The sequence below is a fragment of the Triticum urartu genome, chromosome 7A, assembly GCF_056163025.1.
Source record: "Triticum urartu cultivar PI428250 chromosome 7A, HENAU_Tu73, whole genome shotgun sequence".
Classification (NCBI taxonomy): Eukaryota; Viridiplantae; Streptophyta; class Magnoliopsida; order Poales; family Poaceae; genus Triticum; species Triticum urartu.
The window spans coordinates 31,089,172-31,105,991 of NC_141879.1; the positions used below are offsets into that span (position 1 = coordinate 31,089,172).

A 16,820-nucleotide genomic window follows, 5' to 3' on the forward strand; every position below is an offset into this window, starting at 1 on the left:
CAAGTGTTTGGGAGCTAATATGAGTGATGGGAAGAGACGCACCATTGCCAACGGTTGCCAACGGTTACTGTGTGAGCGGAGGATGGTGTGAGAGATTGAAGTTTACCCGGATCGGATGCCATATGGGAGGAAGCGCCGGAATACATGTACCATTGGGGAAGTGCATGTTGTTCAGGGCGGTGAGAAGCGCAGGGTCGAGCTGTTGTTGCTGCTGCTGCAAGGTGGGAGGAGGTGGCGCCTGGTGAAGATGCGTGTTGGTGTAGCCAGTTGCTGGAGCATATGCTGCATATGCTTGAGAAGTGCTTGTAGGACGAGGATCAAGAAGGCCTGGAGCTGGAGCACGCCATGCACGTGTTTGTTGCCATGGTTGAGGCTGGGACGGCGCCGGCTGCTGTACGTGGCCTGCACGAGTTGGCAGCCCTGTCCACGGATTAAACATCCATGGTTCACTGCGTCCATGACCACGTCCGCCACGGCCACGTCCACGGCCACCGCCGCCGCCGCCGCCGCGATAGCCTTGGCCGTTGCTGTCGTAGGAGACTGAGCTGCCACGTCCTGCGCCCCCGGAAGGTGCGCGCTCACCACCGGCGCTTGGAAGAATGCTGTTGCCGCTAGCCCATAGAGCTGTGGCAGTAGCGTTCTTGGCGTCCACCTTCTTCTGTGTCTTCTCAAGAATTAGTGCTGATCTGGTCTGCACAGTGTTCCTTTCTTGATGTCTATTGTTTTGTAAGCACTGATTTCAGTATTAATTGCCGCATAGGGTCACGGTGGTGGATGTTTGTTAACAAGTACATGATTTTTCTTATTCTTCATGTCTTTCTATTTGTAGAAGAATCAAGTCCATTGACACAACATGAAATGGAGCAGCAAGGAACAAATAGTTGCTTGATGTTCCCCGATTAGCTACATAGTTCTGGATGTCACTGATGTGTGCTAATTCTTTATGCACTTGATCCTATTGAACTGTTGTTGAGTTGTATTTTGTGTTGCATGTATTAAATGTTGTGGCCTACCTCCTAGTTGTGCATAGTTGAGGTTGAGGCCTACCCTGTATTTATATATACATGCACCAGCACCCCATCAATACAAGGATTATTGTATTGCAAAACATCTCTGTACATGATATCAGTTTTTTAGATTTTGATCCTCGTCTTCCGCTGCCGCCGCCGCCCCCGCCGCCGTGCGCTCCTCCCGCGCCGCCACCCCAGCGCCGCCGCCGCCGCGCGACTCCTCCCGCGCCGCTGCCGCTGCAGCGACCCCGCCGCCGCCGCCGCCGCCGCGCGATTCCTCCTGCGCCGCCGCCGCCGCCGCGTGACTCCTCCCGCGCCGCCGCCGCCGCTCTCCCGCCGACCGCCGACCGCCCGCTGCCGCCGTCGGATCCCCGATGGCGTTCACCAGCCTGTCCGTCGCTGCCTCTGCTGTCCCGCCACCGGCACCCTTCGGTGCGGCCCCACCGCCATACGGCGCGACCGCCGCCTACGGCGCATCCGGCGTCAACCACATGCAGCCGACCCTGCCAATGGCCGGTGGCCATGCTCCGCCCGCCCCATCGATGGCCTCTCCGGACTGGTATTGCCCGTTGCCGCCATCCGCGCCTCCCCAGCAGCAGCCAGCCCAGGGCGCAGGGTGGGCCCCGCACTACCCGCAGGATCTCCCCGCGGGCCACCAGGGGTTCGTCGGCGCACCTTACCAGTCAATCGGCGCCGGCTACATCGCCCTCCCTGTGCCGCCGCCCCTCGATGGTTATGGCCCGCCCGCTCCGGCGCTGCCCTACGGGGGCCTTTCGCCGCCGCCGATACCTATGCCATGGGACCCCGCCCTCCTCGCCGCCCAGCACTCCGCGCCATTGCCGAGTAGCTCTGTCGGCGGAGGCGACTGGTACATGGGCTCAGGTGCTACTGTGCATATGACAGCTCATCCCGGTAACCTAACCTCCTCCACTCCCGTTCACACACCCACTCGTATCACCGTCGGCAACGGCTCCTCCCTACCTATTAGTCATATCAGTAGCACTAGTTTTCCCTCCACTTCCACACACATCACTATGTACAATGTTCTTGTTTCAGCTGAATAAGTCACGAGCCTAGTTTCTGTTCGTCGTCTTACTCGTGAGAACCCACTTACTGTTGAATTTGATGGTGTTGGCTTTTGTATGAAAGACGCCCATACCCGGATGGTCCATCGATGTGACAGTCCTGATGAGCTCTACTATGTGCACGCCGGCGCCTCCACCTCCACACCCGCCGCCCTTGCCGCCGGCGTTGACCTTTGGCACGCTCGCTTGGGTCACCCCAACCACACCGCTTTACGTCAAATTCTTAGGAGTTTCTCTTTCTCGTGTAATAAGCTCGACGAGCACTCTTGTGAGGCTTGTCACTTAGGAAAGCACGTTCGTCTTCCCTTTAGTGTGTCTTCTTGAGTTTCCACTTTTCCGTTTCAATTACTTCATAGTGATGTTTGGACTTCTCCCGTTGCGAGTAACACGGGCTATCTATACTACTTGGTGATTTTAGATGATTATTCTTATTATGTGTGGACTTTTCCCCTTCGTCGTAAATCCAATGCTTTAGCCACACTCACCGCCTATTATTCCTATGTCACCACCAAGTTCGGTCGCCCCATACTCGCACTCCAGAAAGATAACAAAAAAGAGTTTGACAAAGTCGCTCTCCGCACACTTCCTGCCTCTCACGGTACCATCTTTCGTCTGACTTGTCCATACACTTCACAGCAGAACGGCCGCGCCAGCGCTTTCTCCGCACTCTTAATGACTGCATTCGCACATTACTCTTTCACTCTAACGTGCCCGCTCGGTTTTGGCCCGATGCTCTCGCCACCGCCACTATCTTAGTTAATATTCGTTCATGCCGCCCTCGGGGGAACTAGGCCCCTCACCATCTTCTCTTTGGCACACCACCATACTATGATGGTCTCCGCATCTTCGGGTGTCTCTATTATCCTAGCACCGCGTCCACCACGCCACACAAGCTCGCACCACGATCCGTCCGATGCATCTTCCTTGTCTACCCTCCTAACAACAAAGGTTACCGGTGCTATGATTCTGTCACTCATCGCGTGTACACCTCGAGGCACATGTACTTTGTCGATACGGTGTTCCCTTTTTTCCAGGTTCCAACGGCATCGGCTCCTTCGGCGCCGGCCCCCGTGCCCCCTTCGTGGAGCGATGCGCGGCGGCACTCCCCGGCGCCCCCCCCCCCCCCCGGCCCGGCGCCCTCTGCTACCCCCACCCAGCTTCCCGACTCCCTCCCCCGAGGTCGAGTCTGAGCGGGCCCTAGGGTCCCTGTGTCCCTCACACGAGGTGGAGCCCGGCACCCCGCCCGCCACCACAGCGACGGGCTCGACGTCAACCTCGCCCGTCGCCTCTTCCACCGCCGGATTGGCCGGCGCTGCTGTCGCCGCCGCCGCTGCGTCCTCCGCCGCCGTTGCGGCCTCCGCCGCCACCGCTGCCGCGATCCCCTCCGCGGTCGCGGCCCCCATCGCCGCACCGGGTGCCCCCGACGCCGTGGCCCCCGTCGCCGCGGCATCCGCCGGCCCTGCTGCCCCGTCACTTGGTGTGACCACCCGTGCCCGAGCAGGAGTGCTTCGGCCTAGCACGCGCTACTCCGCCGACGATTATGCGTGCACCGCCTCGATGTCGATGCCATCACCCATCCCCACCTCCGCTCGCGCTGCCCTTCGGGATCCCCACTGCCTAGCTGCGATGCAGGAGGAGTTCGATGCCCTACAGCGCAACCGCACGTGGCAGCTTGTTCCGCGACCCCCTCGTGCCAACATCATCTCTGGCAAGTGGGTGTGTCGCCACAAGACTCGCCCGGACGGTTCTCTTGAGCGCTACAAGGCTCGATGGGTGGTTCGCGGATTTCGGCGGCGCGCGGGCGTGAACTTCACCGACACCTTCGCCCCGGTTGCTAAACCGGGCACGATCCGCGCCGTGCTCCAGTTGGCGGTCTCGCGCGCCTGGCCTGTGCACCAGTTGGACGTCTCCAACGCCTTCTTGCACGGTCACCTTGCCGAGCAGGTGTACTGTGAGCAGCCCACTGGCTTCGTCCACGGCGAGCACCCAGACTTTATGTGCTTGCTCTCCCGTTCTCTTTATGGGTTAAAGCAGGCGCCTCGGGCTTGGTACCAGCGTATCGCAGCCTTCCTGCGGTCTTTGGGTTTTCGGTCCACTCGCTCCGATGCCTCACTATTCATGTATCATCAGGGAGCTGACACTGCATATCTGCTGATCTACGTCGACGACATCATCCTCACGGCGTCCGCCCCCGATCTCCTTCAGCGGATGACTGCTCGTCTTCGTGATGAGTTCGCCCTCAAGGACTTGGGGCCCCTGCACTACTTCCTCGGCATCGAGGTGGTCCGCCGGCCTGGTGGCTTCTTTCTGCATCAGCAGAAGTACGCCCACGAGCTCCTGCAGCGTGCCGGTATGCTTAACTGCAAGCCGGCGCCCACACCCGTCGACACGAAGGCGAAGGTCTCGAGAAGTTCTCTACTCTGGAGGGGTCTCTCGCGTCCGATGGAGCGTTTTATCGCTCCATTGTTGGTGCTTTACAGTACCTGACGCTGACTCGACCCGACCTGCAGTACGCTGTTCAGCAGGTGTGCCTCCACATGCACGCCCCGCGTGACTCCCACTGGACCTTGGTGAAGCGTATTCTCCGTTATATACGTGGCACCATGTCCTTGGGACTCACCCTGACGGCCTCCGCCTCCACCGACCTCGTGGCCTACTCGGATGCCAACTGGGCTGGCTGCCCCGACACTCGACGCTCCACGTCCGGCTACTGCGTCTACCTTGGGCCCTCGTTGATCTCTTGGTCATCGAAGTAGCAGCCCATGGTCTCCCGCTCCAGCGCCGAGGCAGAGTATCGCATCGTGGCTAATGCCGTGGCTGAGTGCTCTTGCTCCGTTAGTTGCTCCAGGAGTTGTTTTGTGAGGTTCATAAAGCTACTCTTATCTACTGCGATAACGTCGGCGCGGTCTACCTTTCCGCCAACCTGGTGCACCATCGCCGTACGAAGCATATAGAGCTCGATATTCACTTCGTGCGCGAGCAGGTTGCCCTTGGCCGTGTTCGGGTTCTTCATGTGCCAACATCGCAACAGTTTGCTGATGTGATGACTAAGGGATTGCCTACTTCCGTCTTCGAGGAGTTTCGGTCCAGTCTCTGTGTCTCTGGCGACGCTTCGACTGCGGGGGGTGTTAAGTTGTATTTTGTGTTGCATGTATTACGTGTTGTGGCCCATCTCCTAGTTGTGTATAGTTGAGGTTGAGGCCTACCCTATATTTATATATATGTGCACCAGCACCCCATCAATACTAGGATTATTGTATTGAAAAACATCTCTCTACAGTTGTGTTGATATGTTAATTTACTTATATAAACTATGTGATAAGATTTCTCATGGTGTGTGCATTTTGAAGTTACCTCATCAATATCGGATACTCATATTTGTGCACTTAGGTGTTGTAGTCACTGAGTCAGCAATTACCAACGTGCTCTAAACTGTTAACAAATTTATTCTATGGAGAAAAGTGACAAGTCTAAAACAGAGAATGATCTTTTTGGGTACAAGAGAGTTCTTGTGGATGAAACTCATCTGGCTACTATTGGTCGCCTTCCAGTTATGGTTAATTCAAATTTATCTTGGTTGCATGAACTCAGGGAAAGTGACTGCCTTTTTTATTCTGGTGGACACTTTTTGATCAGGGGAATGGAGAAGGTATTATTCTACCGCTCTCTCTTAATTTAATTGATGTATCATGTAGTCTGCAGGATGAAGACGAAAAAAGTTCTGGCGTGAAGTGTTTTTGCACCACGCTCCTATGGAAAAAAAGTTCATCGTGTATACAGAAAAAAATTCATCATGTATCCAGAAAAGTGTTCATCATGTACTTGAAAAGGTGTTCAACAGATATTTGATAAAGTGTTCAACACATATTTGATAAATATTCATCTTCTATTTGACAAATTGTTCAACACATATTTGATGTTCATCGTGTGCTTCAAAAATGTTTACCGCGTATTCCAAAACGTGTGCATAAGAACCAAACAAACTACACTACTTGATACAGTAGTAATACGTATGTACCTGAAGCCCGCAACATGGCAAGCCCCCCAATCCCGCACCTACCCGTCGTTGGAGCGCGACACTTTGCCTCCAGCCGCCTTAACACGCGCCCTCTCGTCTGCCCGCTCCAATCATATCAACGCCTCATCAAGCTCAAAATTTGTCCATAGGAGAAAAAGACAATGTGCATGACGCGATTAATCTCACCTTGTGGTCCTCGGAAAACGGGATGGCATCACCGGCGCGGCAGAGCACGGCAAGGGAGTCGCCGCAGTTGGCCACCAGGACGCTGCCGCGGGCCAGAAGCGCCACCACGGCAGTGCGTCCGCCTCTTCCCCAGCCCCATCCCTAGTGCATACGCCAGCTCGAAGCTCCGGTTCAGCACCGCCTCCCACGCACGATACTCCGCCTCTTCGTCATTTCCTGGGCCGGCCAGCTCCTCCACCATGATGGCGTGCATCTGTTCCCTGCACAGCGCCGACACCTGCACTGCCACGTACCAAGCAAATAAAATGTGTAAGGTAGGTGTACATGTGTCGAGCACTCGACCTGGATATGGCGTGAAAGGTGTTGTAGTCTGGCCAAGTGAAGCAATGACTAGGTGAGGAGAGGGGAGGTTACCTTGAGGCCGCCGTGGCCGTCGAAGACGGCAAAGAAATGCATGGGCGAGCCGTCGGCCCAGGCGCAGAAGAACGGGCGCAGCCCCTTCTCTGATGCCGACCCAAACACCGTGGGTCACATGGGCCACACAGCCGCTACCGTCACTTCAGCGGGATGTGCATGAGAGCTGCCACCATGCATGCGGGAGCTCTCCTGTAACGTAACCGTCTGACTCCTCCAAGGATGCGTAGTACCCGGACAAGAGAGGTGAGAACTGGACCTCACCTTCCTCCAAGGCCATGGCGGGGTTGGCTCCCGACTCGCCGGCGGCCCTGGCCATAACTACAGAGGAAGACTGGAGCGCTCAGCTGTACTTTCTCCTAATTTTTGTAGAGGAAGACCCAAGCAGCAGAGGAGGAAGACCCAGAGCGAGAGACTCATTGAAAATCTTGAAATTTTAAAATTTCTCGAGCTGGGCTGAGGTACGTATTTGGAAAGTGTTAAAAGGAAAGCATCAAAAATGGGAAATGACAGAAATAAAAACCTTTCAGTTTTACGGCATTAATTGGAATTGACAGCACCCAACATGCTTTCAACAGTGAACGGCACGCTCTGCAAAGCTCTCAGCAAACTTCCAAATCCAAAGAAAGAAAGAAACGCAGTAGTGCTGGCTGCCGCGTCCAATTAGTGCACACGACGCCGGCCAGAACACAGCTGCGCGCAGATCAGATCAAAGCCCCGAGGAAATCCTTCCCTTCCCAGTTTCAATATAATCCAGGTTTCCTGTTTCTGATTCAGACCGCCCCCACGCGACGCGATCGACGATGTACAACCTGTGCCAGCAGCGGCGATAGGCGACGCCGGCTTACACCGACCGGGGCGAGGGCCCTGACCACGGGTCAAGGTTCCATTCCACCGTTGCCGTCGGCGGCGCCGAGTTCAGCTCGCCAGAGTCCGGGTCCCGCACGCTCATCCAGGCGCAGGACGTCGCCGCAAGGACAGCCTTGGAGGACATCGCCGCCAGGGAAGCGTTGGAGCACCCCTCGTCACCTCCGCAACTACTGACAGGTGAGTATGTATGCGCCCTAGCTAGCTAGATCGTGTTTTGTTCAAGATTTTAGGGCTCCGGTTAGCGCCAGATGCATGCGCCGTGGCCGCTCCGCCCCTCGGCAGCTACTTTCCGGTGTGTACGTCTGCGCCTTAGCTAGCTAGATCATGTTTTGTTCAAGATCCTAGTTCTCCGGCTAGCGCCAGATATATGCGCCGTCGCTGCTTCTCAGTCAACTACCAAAGCAGACGTGAGACGACTCCTAAGAACCTGATCCGCCACAACTGATGGGGCGTCGTCGTGCTCGACAAGATCCCAGAAGATCGACTTGTAAACAGTACATCCAGACTCTATACATATATGTGGGTTACGTTGCCGGTTGTTTGCAGACCACCATATATATATAAGTGGTGTCAACTGTGAAAATGAAGGTTTAAGCCGTTTTGATTGCTAGCTACTCAGAGAGCGTCTAGTAGAAATGGATAGCTTATTGGCTATTGAAGATTATTCTTTTGTTTTTTCTGTTCTCTTGATTGGCCTTTACTACCTATGTAGTCATATAAATGCCCCTCATGCCAAAAATTGATTTGATTTTTTTACGTCTCTATCATGCCGCTGTGACGTTTTTATTCCTGCCACTGAGAATGCTCATGATGCTCGTTCACACATGTTTCTTCTATATTTGTGGTACTCACTAATTTATTTATATATTGCAGAAACCCATCTTTCTTACAAGTCACAGTTACGAAATTATGCTCAAGACCTACAGAAAGATTTACATTTGTATAACACCACTCAGAGTGGTCCGCATCATGAACCTATCCTCAAGTCAACAGTGACCATAGATGGGCCGACATTTGGAAGTCTGCAAGAATATGCTATAAAAAAGGAGGCAGAATCGGCTGCTGCGGCAACTGCCCTAGTGGCAATACGTCAAGAAGCAAAAATATCAGAGCAAATGCTTATGGTTTGTTTCATCTAGTTTTTTTTATTCTCATGGGAGGCATTTTACTTGCACCGCCTCGCCTCTATATCAGCACTAACATCGTTTGACATTTATATGTATTAGTAGTAAACACATTCATCACCCACCTTGGATTTCAATATTCAAGAACTGAGTAAAAACGGTATTGATACACTCACTTCATTTAGTGAGAGTTGACAAACTGGATCTCTATCAAATGTTCAGCATAAAAAATAACCCATATACCTCCACACACAAAAAAACTCTGTTCTCTAAAAAATTAACCCAAACTAGCCCTTTTCCTCAATGCCAAATTGAGAATTGTCAACTAAAATTGCAATGAAACCCATGGGATAATGCACACTCCATATGAGATGGCACTCAAATTTCACTCATAACATTTTTTGATGATAAACATGCATACAACACATAAACTGATGACAACAGCACATACTACTCAGTAACAGTTTTTTCTATTAAGAATAACAGTCTTCTAGCTAGCAACCACGGAGCCCTCAGCAACTCGCAGAAAAAAATATTGAATCTAACCAGGTCACCCGCAAATGGCATTTCCATCTAAAGTGGCGTTTTCAACAATATGCAGCACAACCTTAGGCTTGTTGTAGGTGTTCTTCCTGTGAATACCGATGCCATAGTTTCAGCATTTTGCCTCTTTTCTTTCTTTTTGAGGAAGGTCGGCCCTCTGTGGACACGTGGTGCTCTTGTGACATTGCTCCAGGCATATACTACAGAAGCGAGTGTGTTTGCTTGCACCGCATCCATCGGCAGCTTTCTCTTCGCACCCTGAACATCATATGGTGGCTTGTCCCTACCGATGGTTGGTCGACCTGGCTTACGCTTTCGTTCTGGAGCCTTTAGAGCGACGAAATTACCAATGTCACTACCTTTAGCGTCGCTCCCACACCCGCTGGAGGGTGCCCTCACTGAATCGGTTCCTTATCTTTCCCCTTGTCTGGATTCAGTCTTCTAGCTCCATTCCATCCCGCAACAGTGGCTATATATAGGTGTCAGTTTAGCCATTGCTGTCTTCAAGATATTTGCACACTCGTATGCACTTGTATTTGCATCTCCCAGCCTTACAACTTCAAGGGCATGGGTCCACATATTTGAGTGTCCGAATGTTATCGAGTTTACACAAATTTTGCCCTGAAGATGTGCCAAGTGGTCTGGCCGCATATCCCTCAATCTTTTGTCCAACGTTTCACAATGAGCTTTGCCTCTATCTAGTTTATACAAGGAAATCGCGGACCTGCAAAACACATAGTTCGTATGCTTAATTATGCTGCTCAACAATTTTTTTGATTTAGCAGGCTTGCAGCAAAAGCCTTGATCATCACAATAAATATTGTTACCTTAACAGTGTGGCAGCACAGCAAGCCTGTGTGCTCAAAATTACCACACTCGCATATCAGTTCCCTGCCCTCCTCAACAACTTCGACTTTGTACACAACCCTGAACCCTGCACCACTGGTCATGTTTTTCTGGATGGTACCGCCACACAAAATAGGTTTTTCCTTTACAGATCTCATCTACCTTGTACTGCCCTGCTTCATATAGGACCTTGCGAAAATGTTCAAACATACCTCGAGTGTAGATTTCTCTAGCGAGCAACTCCAGCAGTGTGTTCATTTTCATTACTGGATATGTCTGCATGCATGGGATGCATTATTAATACTAGTAGGCGGAGGCATGGCGGCATGCCGTGCCTGTGGGGGAGCCTGTCCATGCGATTCCAATGGTTCATTTTATTGAAAGAAAAAAAGGAATAATGAATTGGGAGAGCAGTTGACCTACCATAAGTTTTTATTTATCTAGCAGTTTCATGCAGATCCAACAGATCCTGCACATTTTCGTGGATCATTACAGAAAAGCCTGGCCGTAGCAGTAGCATCAGTATATGGGGTAACTTGATGAGACTTTCCTCCACAAGTGCACAGGAAATAGAGCTTTCTGCTGGTGCTCCATAGGTGTCATCACCATCTCCACCACGCCGTCGTGCTGGTTGAGATCCCATCTACTTCGCCTCTCTTGCTTGCTGGATCAAGAAGGAGGAGACGTCATCGAGCCGCACGTGTGCTGAATGCGGAGGTGCCGTCTGTTCGGCACTTGATCGGATTGGATCGTGATTGGATCGCGAAGAGTACGACTACATCAATGCGTTATATACGCTTCCGCTTTCGTTCTACAAGGTATCTAGACACACTCCCCTCTCGTTGCTTTGCATCTCTCCAAGATTAGATGTTGGGTGTTTCGTAGGAATTTTTTTTTTATTTTCATGTAATGTTCCCCATCATCACTATTTAAAAAAAAATAGTTCCTACTAGTTCAAAAGATGAGTTTCAATTTTTATTTTTAAGAAGCCAACCAAGTAACCTGTCTTGGAAGAGATAGGGTGTAGAGGTTGAGAGTGGAAAGAAAGAAACGGATGCGAGAAAGGAGAAAAGACGAGGAAGGTGGGAGGATGAAGAAAAAAAATTCAGGCGGGAAGCGTTTTTGCGCCACACTCGTATGGTAATAAATTTAAATTACCCCAAAGGCTATCAATCCAGGTATGGTAAGGCCATAACTCGGGAAATATCGAATATGGTAATAAATTTAAATTACCACCAGGTATGGTAAGGCTATCCACATATAGTAATAGATCATATAGTAATAAATCATAATTAATCCACATATAGTAATAAATCAATCCAGGTATGGTAAGGTCATAACTCAGGAAATTTTGAATATGGTAATTATATGGTAATAAATTTAAATTACCCCAAAGGCTATCATTCCAGGTATGGTAAGGCCATAACTCGGGAAATATCGAATATGGTAATAAATTTAAATTACCACCAGGTATGGTAAGGCTATCCACGTATAGCATTAAATCATAATTAATCCACGTATAGTAATAAACCAATCCAGGTATGGTAAGGTCATAACTCAGGAAATTTTGAATATGGTAATTATATGGTAATAAATTTAAATTACCCCAAAGGCTATCAATCCAGGTATGGTAAGGCCATAACTCGGGAAATATCGAATATGTTAATAAATTTAAATTACCACCAGGTATGGTAAGGCTATCGATCCAGGTATGGCACGCCCTCACCCGATCACCTATCACAATCTCCAGCCCCACGCACGCACCAAAGAACCCACCTGGCACCAAACGCAGCTCCTCTCGATCCCCTCGAGTAAACGCCGCCTCCGTCGTGCGATCTTCCTGACACAGACGCCGTCGCCGCCTCCTTCCCACCTACGGCGTCCCCCACGTCCATGGTGACGGCGCTCGCGTCCTACACTGACCCTCCGCCTCATATAGGTTGGTCGTTGATGGAGTGGGATGTGCCGCTGCGGTTTGGGGAGGCGCAATCATGATCTGGTTGGGATCTCAGTGTGGACTCGTTCTCTGCGATGAAGGATGGCGCTGCCTCCCTTGCAAATGGGATCGGAGGAAGGGGCTCTACGTCGTGAATGTCGGCGAGGCAGCGGCCGAAGGTGAGCCCGACGGTGAGCACGGGTGTTCGTCCCATGAAATAGGCGGCCACGGAGGGCGGATCTGAGGCCACCCCAATCGCCAGTGGCCCTTCCTCCCATCGCTCATCGCCTCCATTCTCTCTCTCCTCTAAATCTTTGTTGCCCCTGCCTGATTCTGGCCGACGCCATCCGGCTCTCGCATCGACCACCACCAGCACGGCTGCGGACGAGGCGCAACCGCAGACGCCGCCGCCGCCATCCTCATCCACCTCCTCCACCATCCTTCCCAGCCGTCGTCGGGGGCACCCGCCATCTGCGCTCTAGCCCACCCGCTCCCTCCTATCCCCTCCCCCTGCCTGCCAGCCCCGTGATCCGTCGCACAGATGGCAGGTACTACAGCGACCTCCTCCCCAGCGGATCCGGCCTCCTCCGATGGAGATCCATCCTGGGCACCGCCTTATTCTCATGCGTGCACGTCTATATCAACGTCTCCTTCCACCTCACCTGAGCCTTTACCTTCCCACCTCTGCTTCAGATCCACATCACTTTGCAAGGTATGTGCTTGATTGTTCCGAACTGGATCGATGGATTGTGCAAGGTACTTTGGGTGTCGTCATTGACGGCAATTGTCACGCCATGCTACCATCGGAGGGGTCCCTCATCGATGATTAGGGTCTTCCGAACTGCACGAGCTCCATTGAGAAGGATGTTTTAATTCTGGTTTTGCCTACATGCTTTCTTTGCCTGTATCTACTTAGCTAATGTCTTCTTATAGATAGTAGCTGCTGAAGCGGTGATCAAAGTTGTTCACTATAAGGAAACAACCATGATAACAAAAGTGTATATTCCCTGACCTTTGACCTGAAGTACTTTTTCATTAGAAACTTGCAACAGCCAGGCATTGAAATTAGCAACAGCTTCGTACGTACTGAACTAATTTGCAGCAACACGTACTGAACTAAGTTAGGTTATGCTCATCGTTCCAACATGCTTAGTGATAACCACCTAGCAAGCTGATCAAACATGAAAAAATTGAAGTGCTACTGCTAATCGTACTATTATGAATGTGAAAATCTATTTAATTGGCTCTTCTCTAATTGTACACTTGCATAAATCTCAGATCTTGCAAATTACAGTATAACCATAAAAGTCATCCTTTGACTCCTATAGGGCCTTTTGCACTTTAATATGACCAATGATTTGCCTTAATATCACAGATTGTATTACTACCTTTCTAAGTGAATGACATTCAAGAAGGTCATTAAATAAAACCAAGAAATCCATAGTGCCAGTGATCCAAAAATCATAGGGCCTGGATATAGCTCTAGCAGACGTATGCGGCTTGCGCATCGAGCTTGGTCGTCTCGAGAATGGAGATAGGCGAGTTGTAGACAAGAGCATGTCCAGATTTAAGTTTTCAAATTTTCCTAACTAGTAGATGTAGTAATATAACTACCTCTGGAAGGCTTTTATTTTTTGAAGTTTTTCTCATTTTCTTTTGATTTTTTCAAAACTGAAATGGCGATAAGGGGGGGTTAGAGTATGAAAATTGCCCCCTTTAGTGTGGGTTCGTGTCACGAATCCACACTAAAGGGAGCCTTTAGTGTGGGTTCGTGACACGAACCGGTACTATTAGTTAGACCTTTAGTGCCGGTTTGTGTCACAAACCGGTACTAAAGGGGCTCGTGGGGACCCGGCCTGGCGCCAGCCTGCCACTACCCCTTTAGTACCGGTTCGTGGCACGAACCGGTACTAAAGGCTCAACACGAACCGATACTAATGCATATGGTGCCTTTAGTGCCGGGCCAACTTCAAACCCACACTAATGTGTCTCACATTAGACCCTTTTTCTACTAGTGCCCCCTACAATGGACGTGATACTAATTTTTTCTACGAGCCAACAAAGTAACCTGTCTTGGAAGAGAGACGGTGTAGAGGTAGAGAGAGGAAAGAAAGAAATGGATGCGAGAAAGGGCACAAGACTCGGAAGGCTGGAGGATGATGAAAAAATGTTCTGGCGTGAAGTGTTTTTGCGCCACACTCGTATGGAAAAAAAGGTTCATCGTGTATATGAAAAAATATATTCACCGTCTATTCAAACAAGTGTTCATCATGTACTTGAAAAGGTGTTCAACAAATATTTGAAAATGTGTTCAACACATATTTGATAAATGTTCATCTTGTATTTGAGAAAGTTTTCAACACATATTTGATGTTCATCGTGTATTTCAAAAATCTTTACCGCATATTTCAAAGCGTGTGCATAAGAACCAAACAAACTATACACGCCTTTGATACAATAGTAATACGTACGTACCTAAAGCCCGCGACATGGCAAGCCCCCCAATCCCGCAGATGCCTGTTGTTGGAGCTCCACACTTTGCCTCCGGACGCCTTGACGCGCGCCCTCTCGTCCGCCCGCTCCAGCTGTATCCACTCCTCATCAAGCTCAAAATTTGTCCAAAGGAGAAAAATACAATGCGCATGACGCGATTAATCTCACCTTTGGTCCTCTCACAACGGGATGGCATCATAGGCACGGCATAACACGGCGCGGGAGTCGCCGCAGTTGGCCACCAGGATGCTACCGCGGACCAGAAGCGCCACCACGGCAGTGCACCCCATGACGGGCCATCCCGATTCCGACAACCCCATCCCTAGTGCGTCCGCCCACTCGAAGCTCCGGTTCAGCACCGCCTCCCATGCATGACACTCCGCCTCTTCTTCATTTTCCGGGCCGGCGAGCTCCTGCACCAAGATGGCGTGCATCTGTTCCCTGCACAGGGCTGACAGCTGCACCGCCACGTACCAAGCAAATCAAACGTGTAAGGTAGGGTGCACATGTGTCGAGTACTCGACCTGGATATGGCGTGGAAGGTTCGTAGTCTGGCCAAGTGAACCAACGACTAGGTGAGGAGAGGGGAGGTTACCTTGGGGTCGCCCTGGCCGTCGAAGAAGGCGAAGAAGTGCATGGGCGAGCCGTCGGCCTAGGCGCAGAAGAACCCGCACAGCCCCTTGTCCGATGTTGACCTGAACGCCAATGGGCCACATGCGCCACACAGCTCATGCCGTCGCTTCAGCGGGCTGTGTAGGAGAGCCGCCACCGCGCCGGAGCTCTCCCCTTCCACTGGACCCGTGACGTAGCCCTCCGACTGCTCCGAGGATGCATGGTACCCGGACAAGAGAGGTGAGGACAGGAACTCACCTTCCTCCAACTCCACGGCAGGGTTGGCTCCCGACTCGCCGGCAGCGCTGGCCATAACTACAGAGTACAGAGCACAGATCGACCACGCGAAGGGGCGAGCAGGTTGAGCACAATGCCTGCGGGCTACGGCTCAGCAAAGCCTTCGCTACCAAGCAATCTGCGGGGAAGAAACAGGCGCGGAATAGGAGGAGGAAGACTGAAGCACTCTCTACTTTATCCTATTTTTCGTACTAGTGATCAAAGCAATTTTGTGTATGAATCGGGGCTATAGGTGGCAGGCATCGGACAAGCGTCTTTCTTATCCATATTACTAGTCTTAATTAATTAATGTTTCTCCATTTTTAATGTTTCATTATTTCCTCCTATTTTATGGTCAATCTCAAATGATACTATATTTCCAACTCAAAAATGAAAAATACGATCTTTCATTTATTATTTCTCCTATTGATTCTTAGAATATTTTCTCATATTTTTGTGCCGCTGACACGTCATGAGGCATTTCTTCTGCATCTTCTTCCTTTTAACGTTTCATTATTTGCTTCTTTCTTTTCTCTTTCTCAGACAATATCTTCTATTTATTGTTGATAATTTGCTTATTGTTGTCGCATGTACTAGAAGATAGTGAAAGATCCAAATTCAGAGACATTATGTCACCCACGTCCCATCCTCATCCCGAAGGTGTGTCTAGCATCATCGGAAGGCATATGAGAGTAGTCTTCGTCGGATCTCTCAAGATCCTGTCGGTGCATGTCTTCGATGGATCTGTTTGGATCTAGTGTTCGTTCGATTTCGGTCATTTGTCTACACATTTGATCATTACGTTCTACACTTCTCATCTACAGTATCCATTGATTGCTATTGATTAATGTGTCATGATTTTCTCCTTATCTCTTTCGTCCTTCTCAGGCTGGCCCCGTGTTCAGAGCACTCGCCATTTGTTGTCTATCTTGAAGATTCAGAGAATGATCTCTGCATGTATTCTCTCTCCCCATTTAAATTACATGCGTTTGATTTTGTTGCCATATTTTGAATGATTGATATCTTTCAAACTAAACTTTGTTTCTGATACTTTTTTATAAATTTGAATCCGTAACAAGAAGAATTTGAACTGTCTTTTTATTTTACTTGTTTCAACTATCTTTGAAATTACTTTCATAAAACATTACATTATTCCACTATTTGAAAAACTGGTTTTGACGGTTTCACTATTTTAAAAAATTGTTCCTACTATTTCAAAAGATCAATTTCAATTTTTATTTTTAAGAAGCCAACAATGTAACCTGTCTTGGAAGAGATATGGTGTAGAGGTAGAGAGTGGAATGAAAGAAACGGAGGCGAGAAAGGGCAGAACATGAGGAAGGTGGGAGGATGAAGAAAAAAAGTTCCGGCGGGAAGTGTTTTTGTGCCACACTCGTATGGAAAAAT

At 50.2% G+C, this 16,820-nt stretch overlaps 1 protein-coding gene and 1 pseudogene across 1 annotated transcript; both read right to left on the reverse strand.

Moving 5' to 3' along the window:
• Nucleotides 1-9,257: 9,257 nt before the first annotated feature.
• LOC147957302 (uncharacterized) lies at nucleotides 9,258-10,200 on the reverse strand (annotated as a pseudogene).
• A 4,504-nt stretch (nucleotides 10,201-14,704) lies between these two features.
• On the reverse strand, nucleotides 14,705-15,162 carry LOC147957303 (putative protein phosphatase 2C 37). Its single transcript, XM_087531638.1, has 2 exons — nucleotides 15,121-15,162; nucleotides 14,705-14,983 (listed from the first exon to the last, which is right to left on the reverse strand). The coding sequence occupies exons 1-2, from the start codon at nucleotides 15,160-15,162 to the stop codon at nucleotides 14,705-14,707; spliced, it is 321 nt and encodes a 106-aa protein (XP_087387764.1).
• Between the last annotated feature and the right edge of the window lie 1,658 nt (nucleotides 15,163-16,820).